Source organism: Rhinoderma darwinii, chromosome 13, assembly GCF_050947455.1.
Source record: "Rhinoderma darwinii isolate aRhiDar2 chromosome 13, aRhiDar2.hap1, whole genome shotgun sequence".
NCBI lineage: Eukaryota > Metazoa > Chordata > Amphibia > Anura > Rhinodermatidae > Rhinoderma > Rhinoderma darwinii.
The window spans coordinates 59,337,203-59,344,506 of NC_134699.1; the positions used below are offsets into that span (position 1 = coordinate 59,337,203).

At 45.4% G+C, this 7,304-nt stretch overlaps 1 protein-coding gene across 2 annotated transcripts; it reads right to left on the minus strand.

Annotated features, from left to right (window-relative positions):
• Positions 1-458: 458 nt before the first annotated feature.
• Positions 459-6,133, minus strand: LOC142665677 (protein kinase C delta type-like). 2 transcript variants are annotated; one of them, XM_075845406.1, is made up of 3 exons: positions 5,789-6,133; positions 1,814-2,342; positions 459-1,646 (listed from the first exon to the last, which is right to left on the minus strand). In XM_075845406.1, the coding sequence occupies exons 2-3, from the start codon at positions 1,909-1,911 to the stop codon at positions 1,088-1,090; spliced, it is 657 nt and encodes a 218-aa protein (XP_075701521.1). In that variant the 5' UTR covers positions 1,912-2,342; positions 5,789-6,133; the 3' UTR covers positions 459-1,087. The 2 variants fall into 2 exon arrangements, with proteins under 2 accessions (XP_075701521.1, XP_075701522.1); XM_075845407.1 differs by having other exon boundaries at positions 5,789-6,132.
• Positions 6,134-7,304: the final 1,171 nt, after the last annotated feature.

A 7,304-nucleotide genomic window follows, 5' to 3' on the forward strand; every position in this document is an offset into this window, starting at 1 on the left:
TACTAAACCTAGCTAAAGGCCGTGTTGATCCAGAGGAAGGCGAAAACCCCCTGTGAGGAATGAGCCAATTGTCCTCATATTAGGGGGGAAAATTCCTTCCTGACCCCAAATATGGCGGTCGGCATAAATCCCAGGATTAAAGGCTGATGTGTAATATGGGGAAAAATTCTTAGTTTATTTTTTTTTTATTATTATTTTTAATTAACTACTGTATTTATATATGTGTAAACTATAAATTGTATTAAATTAAGAATTATTTTTGTTAAATTATTTTTCTATATTTATATTATGTTACTTATGTGTGTTACTACTTATTACTCTATAATCCTAAACCTATTTAAGGCCGTGTTGATCCAGAGGAAGGCGAAAACCCCCTGTGAGGAATGAGCCAATTGTCCTCATATTAAGGGGGGAAAATTCCTTCCTGACCCCAAACATGGCGATCAGAATAATCCCAGGATCAAAGGCTAAAGTCTAATCTAAATGTACTATGTGTCTATATGCGGGTGTCTATACTTATCATGTAGTGCGGTGTCTATACTTATCATGTAGTGTGGTATCTATACTTATCATGTAGTGTGGTGTCTATACTTATCATGTAGTGCGGTGTCTATACTTATCATGTAGTGCGGTGCCTATACTTATCATGTAGTGTGGTGTCTATACTTAATATGTACTGCGGTGTCTATACTTAATATGTAGTGTGGTGATGTGGGTGATGTTAGTGATGTGGGTGATGTGGGTGCATTACTTACCTGGCCTGTGCTGAGGTGAGATCAGGTATAATGGCCGCTCCGGCCCCAGGACTACAACATGCGGCTATTATTTCTGATCTCTCCAGATGGAAACTAAGCACAGGCCGCTCCTGGGGGGTGTAGAGGATCTTCAGGCTGGAGTGATGTCAGATGCCAGCCCGGGATTGGAGGATGGCAAGTCAAGGCCCTGGTGCAGCAGCAAGATGGCAGAGGTGCGGCATGAAGATGTTACGGAGAGAGATGATGGTCTGGGCAGCCGAGGTGACATACAGCAGCAGAGACATGAGGCGCGGGTCAGGAGGCGTGAAGTTCTGGGCCCTTGTCCTGAGATGTTAAGGGGTCCAGCTTGGTGACATGAAGCTGAACCCGGACAAGGGGTGAAGGGCTTTGTTATTCTCTGGCCACTTCAGATGTTGGTTCTCCAGAACGGGCACAAATGGTGTAAAAGGTGGCCGTGCCCTCCTCTCCTGCAGTTCCTCCCAGCCGATGGTGGAGAAGAATGGATGCGCTCTGATGTTCCCGCACACACCGAGGCGCCTCTCAGAATTTTTACGGACCAGTCTCTTGGTTAGATGTTTCACGTCAGGATTAAGCCAAGTTGGAAATTTAGGCTTCGCGGTGGTGATGGCTTTGAAAGCCATGCGCCTGACGGGGCCGTTGTAAAAGGGGGAGCGTCCTGCTGCCATCCTGGACACCACAATCCCCAGGCTCCACCAGTCAACTGCGGTGCCGTATTTTTTTCCAAGAAGCACCTCGGGGGCCATGTAATCCAACGTTCCCGTCACTCCACTGATCTTATTGGAGGCGGTGACGCCATCTTGGGCCAGTCCCAGGTCGATGATACGGACGTGGCCATCTGCATCCAGCATTATATTCTCCGGCTTTAGATCTCTGCAAAGAAATAAGACGAGAGAATGACAAATCCGCCCAGTGATCCAGGAGACGGGGGATGAATCACTGCACCTACAAGCAGAATAGCCACTCAGGAGTGTAGGAAAGCTGGGTGCATTATTTATAGCATGTAATGGAGACGGAGAAAATGGGGAAGTTCTGCTTACCGGTGGACGATGTTGTGTCCATGGAGGAACTGGAGGCCACATATCATCTCTGCTGTGTAGAATCTGATGGGGAGAACAGAGCGGAGTCTCAATGTCATGAAATCTTCCTCTATCAATTCCCTAATATCATGTTATGATGGAGTGTGTGTGGTCTCTATCAGAGAAGAGGCGCTGATTATGGCAGCCTGTATTCTGCATTCTCTGCATTGTCCTTCATCTGACCTCTCCCTCACCTTTTCTTCTGTCCATCCCCCTCAGTCTCCTGCTTATTTACTCGCCTTACGTTGCCGATGTTCAAGCAGCCGCACATCCTGATCAAAGCCTCCAGGCTGCCACCGGACAGATACTCCGTGATAAAATATGCCCGTTCCTCAGACTGATGTGCGGCATAGAGGTGGCATAGGAACGGGCAGTGTCTGGCCGCCAGGAGTATCCGCCGCTCTCTCATAATTTCGTCCGCATTGTCCCGTTTGGTGATAATTTTTACGGCCATGTAGGTGTTTCGGCCGGGGACTGATGCCAGGACCACCTGAGGAAAACAAATGGAGAGTGCCCATGAGAAGAAGAAGGATCAGGCATGGACTGAGAGGTGGGTCAGTCGGGTAGTGCCCAGAACCCTACAGCAGAACAAAGCTGAGCTACCGGCATAATGCAGTAATGCAGTGTCTGCTGTTGGGTGCTGTATGGAGAGGTCTTCACGCCTTACTGACATCTGACGTAAATGTAAGTCATAGTTGGTAGGAGGGAGAATGGAGCAGAATCACGCGCTTTAAGGATAAGTTCACACGTAGCGTAAATTCAGCAGATTTTCCGCAACGGATTTTGTTGCGAGAAATCCGCAGCATAAGACAGTAGCAGCAGAGTGGATGACATTTGAACAAATCTTATCCACACGCTGCGTAAACGATAAGCAAAAAAAAACGCTCAGAAATTGTACTGCAGGGCGGCTTTTTAATTCGCAGCATGTCAATTGTATTTCCATAATCGCTGTTTTTTTGTTGCGGGTTTTCCCCATCAAATTCAGTCGGGAGATAAAACCAGCAATAAATTGCAGATGTTCCATTTTTGTGGCGGAAAAGCTGCAATTCATTTGCAATAATCAGGGGGGGGGAAAAATCTTATACTTACCCAGAATTCTGTGCTTCTTCATCCAGATCGGCCCCTTGGGATAAAGTTTATTCCCATGTGACCGCTTCAGCCAGTCAGAGGCTGCAGCGGTCACATGGGATAAAACATCATCCCAGGAGGCCGGGCTGCAGGACGGCAGGTGGGTGCAGTGGCGGATTATCATTAGGGCTGTTCGGGCAGCCGCCCAAGGCTCCTGGGGGGCCCATGGCCGGCAGAACTGCACATGATCGCACGGGCCCCCTCATGCCTGATGCCATCGCTAGCATCGGAGGGGGCCCCGGTGCTAGCGGCAGCCACATTCATTTGTATCTGAGTCCTCAGGACTTAGATACAAATTAATACTATAGGCTGCAGCCGGTCACGTTTGGCTTGCAGCCTATAAGGCACTGGGAAGACTCCCAGTACTGCATCACGCCGGTCTGCGCATGCGTCTAGTCCGGAGGATTCACATGCGTCCAGCTGGAGCGGCCGACACGGGGTAAGGTAAGTAAACTGTATACATTTTTTTAGGTGGGGGACTATCGCTGTGTATATATTCAAGGAGGGGGGGATTGCTCCGTTACACTATATACAAGGGGGAGTGCTGGGTGGCCCTATATACAAGGGGGAGGGTAGCGCTGTGTGAGCCTGTATACAAAGGGGGAAGTGCTCTGTGTCACAATATACAAGGGGGGGTGCTATGTGGCCTTTATGCAAGGGGGAGTGCTGTGTGACACTATGCACAAAGGGGGAGGGCTGAGTAGCACTATATACAAGGGGGGGCTGTGTAGCGCTATCCACAGCGGTATGTGTGTGGCGCTCTTTATAGGGTTTTTTTTGGCGCTATTTACAAGAGGGGAGGGCTGTGTGGCGCTTTCTACAGTGGGGCTGTATGGCACTATCTTTAGGGGGCTGTGTGTAACGCTCTCTACGGGGGATGTGTGATATCTACAGGGGGCTGTGTGGGGCGCTATCTATGGGGGTGTGTAATATCTACAGGGGCTGTGTGTGTGGCACTATGTATGGGGGGCTGTGTGTGGCACTATGTACAGGGGGCTATGTGTGGCACTATGTCCAGGGGGCTGTGTGTGGCACTATGTACAGGGGGCGGTGTGTATGTGGTGTTTTACAGTGTGTGGTATTATTATATTCAGGCGCGCAGTGTTTGGTGCTATTATATTTAGGGGTACAGTTTGTGGCACCATGATAACTTTATTTTCATTTATAGGTGTGGAAATGGTGGAAAAGTGAGGAGCCGAAGACATCTGAGTGGCAAATTCTGCAGAAATGAGTCATGGCTGGGAAAAGTCGTCATGAGCTCTGGACCGGATGGAGTAGAAAAGAGGGAAAAAAATACTAAAATCTGAGACGTTGTCATCTGTGAGTCACTAGATTTATAAAAAATCTGTCACCTCTCCTGACATGTTTATTATAGGAAATTCTTGTATTTCACAAAAAGTCTTTCTGCAGTCCAGGACTGATAGACAATTCCCCTTGTCAGGAGGACGTGTCCCTGCACAGTGTGATACTGTCAGTATGTAGGGACACAGCCCTGTGACAAGGGGAATCGTAACACCCATTTGTTAATGCTTGCCCAAAAAGCTAGTGTTAAAAATTGTTACGGCGCGGCAGGGCGGCGGTGCGGAAGGGGGGCCCAAGTTTGGTAACAGCCCAGGGCCCATGGTCTACTTAATCCGCCACTGGGTGTGTCACCATGGTTATGTAAGTATAAACTAATAGCGACCGTGCCATCTAAACCGTTACTCAGGGGAAAGCTCCCTTTGTCACCCCATCACCTCTATTACGTGACACGATCGCGGTGTATAGATAGTTGTCATGGCAGCTAGAGGTCCTAATGACGGCTGCCATCTTGGTACTCCTATTAAGCCATGCCAGAGGAAGGGCTTAATAGGAGGATGCTAAAAGCACAAGACATAAATATTACAGTGTATTGTACCAGCAATCTTACCATCAAGTCCTCTAGTGGAATTTATAGAAACTCATTTAAAAAATGGTCAAACAAATGTGTACGGAACATACAAAAAATATCTAAAAAGTCACTTTACCCCTAATTGATAAAATAAAAAAAAATAAGATGAATTGTTATCCGTAAAAAAGATAAACGTTTAAAATCGAACGTTATTTAACCGTAAGGTGAACGCCGTAAAAAATAAATTAAAAAAAACGAAATTAAAAAAACTTTTTACATTTTGTTTTGCTCACTAAAAAATGAAATACACAGTGATGAAATGTTATATGTAACCCAAAATGGTACCAATTAAAACTACAGCTCGCCCTGCAAAAAACAAGTCCTCACACCGCTCCACCGACCGAAAAATAAAAAAACTTCTGGGTTTCAGAATATTTTTTACAAATGGTTTTTATTGGATAAAAAGTGTAAAAAAAAAAAAGTTATAATTTTGCTGTCACCGTAGTTGTGCTGACCGCAGAATAAAGGCAACACATTATTTTTACTTTTCAGTTGACTCTAAAAAAGTGAAATCCTAAAAATAATGGACGAATTGCTGTTTTGTTTTCCACTCCATTCATCAAAATAAGTTTTAATCATTTCCCAGTACATTATATGAAACATTAATGGCAGCATGAAAAACTACAACTCATCCCGCAATAAAAATAATAACAATCTCATACGGCTGTGTCAGCAGAAAAATAAAAAAGTTATGACTTTTAGAAGGTGGGGAGGAAAAAACGAAAATAAAAAACGGAAGTAGCATCCCATAGACTAACACTACAATCATCATCCATCCAGCGTGACATGGCTGATAACAGAGAACAAATGATGGAGATAAAATGGAAACTTTAGGTTTACTGCCCCTTTCAAATGTAATATTTAGATATTATACTCACTTTGCCAAAGCTGCCCCTACCCAGGACCTGGTGGATGGTGAAGCGGCTGATGGTAAGCCTGGCATAGGGGCTGGATGTTCCAGGGTCTCCGCTGCTCCCAGGTCTTGGCTCCTCATCCTCCAATCCTCTGTCCTTGGCTCCTCTCCTCTTCTTCATGATCTTCTTGAATCCGGTGACGCTGTCCTCCTCCCTCTTCCTCTTCTCTTCTTCTCTCTTCTCACTGTCTTCTCCATGTCCATTGGACGCCATTTTCTCCAATATCTTCCTACCTGTAGACTCCAGTCCGATCGCTGCCGTCGACAGTTGAAAGTAAAGGGCAGTTGGTCGTGTGCAGGTCACATGATGTCAGAGGTCATGGAATCCTCAGTTGGCACCTGCCTGGCAGTAACCTGCTCTGCCATGTCTGATGTGGGCATCATGAGTGCCAGACTCGTGTCCAGCATAATGTTTTCCAACCATGGTTCCTGAGATTCCAGGTCAGGGGTCCACAGAACACAGTAGCAATACATGTCACTCCTACAGTAGAAATAGAAAACAGAGTTCTATTTGCTCAAGTTATTGGTGAAACATTTCTCATCCAGAATATACAATAATAGAACGCTTTACCTCCTTTACACCAAACTTCTATGAGATACATAGGAATGGGAGTAGTAGTTCCCCGGGAGTGGAAAACATGTTCCATGTTTTAAGGTTGGGAAACACCGGTCTAGAGGAATGAGAGAGAACGTCATGGCGGATCTTCTAGTGCTGTATCATTAGTAGATGGGGGATGGGACAGGTGATGAGACTGGTATATCGGGCTGGCAGTGGATGTACAATAAATAAAGGAGTGTGAATAGATCATAATTATAAGATTATTTATAATGTAAACCATGACACAGCGCCGGATCCATCGTATGAAGGACACCCCCGGCACCAGGACACCATTGACTTATTATGACCATTGGGTTCGGTCATTGTGTCAGTAGTTTTGATGTCATCTGATTGAGTTTGTGACAGAGATTCTGAAAGGACCCGCCAGCAGTAATGTGAGATTGATGCGTTGTCTCCTGCACGTCATCTATGTCCTCATCCCAGTCCAATGTCTATGGAGGAGAAAATACATTATTATATTTTATTACATACACATTTATATTATAAATTATAGATAGATATGAGATAGATAGATAGATAGATAGATAGATAGATAGATAGATAGATTATATAGATAGATAGAGTCCACCGTCCAGCAGCACCAGCACATATAACGGATGGGTGCACGCCTTGGGAACCCGATTTTTGGTTCCAAATCTTTCAATATGTTTCCAAGAATAGGCAGCACTCCGATTCAAAGTGAAAAAAGTGGGTTTTATTAGCCCCTGTGCAAGGTTTCGGCTGTATTTGTGGAGGCTTTTTCAAGCACGCTGATAGTGTATAAAACAGTGGTATATACGGGGGCTGAACAAATAGTCCCATTAACATGTGATTAATACAAAGACTAAAAACAACAATGATGTCTATAAATGACATCACATAT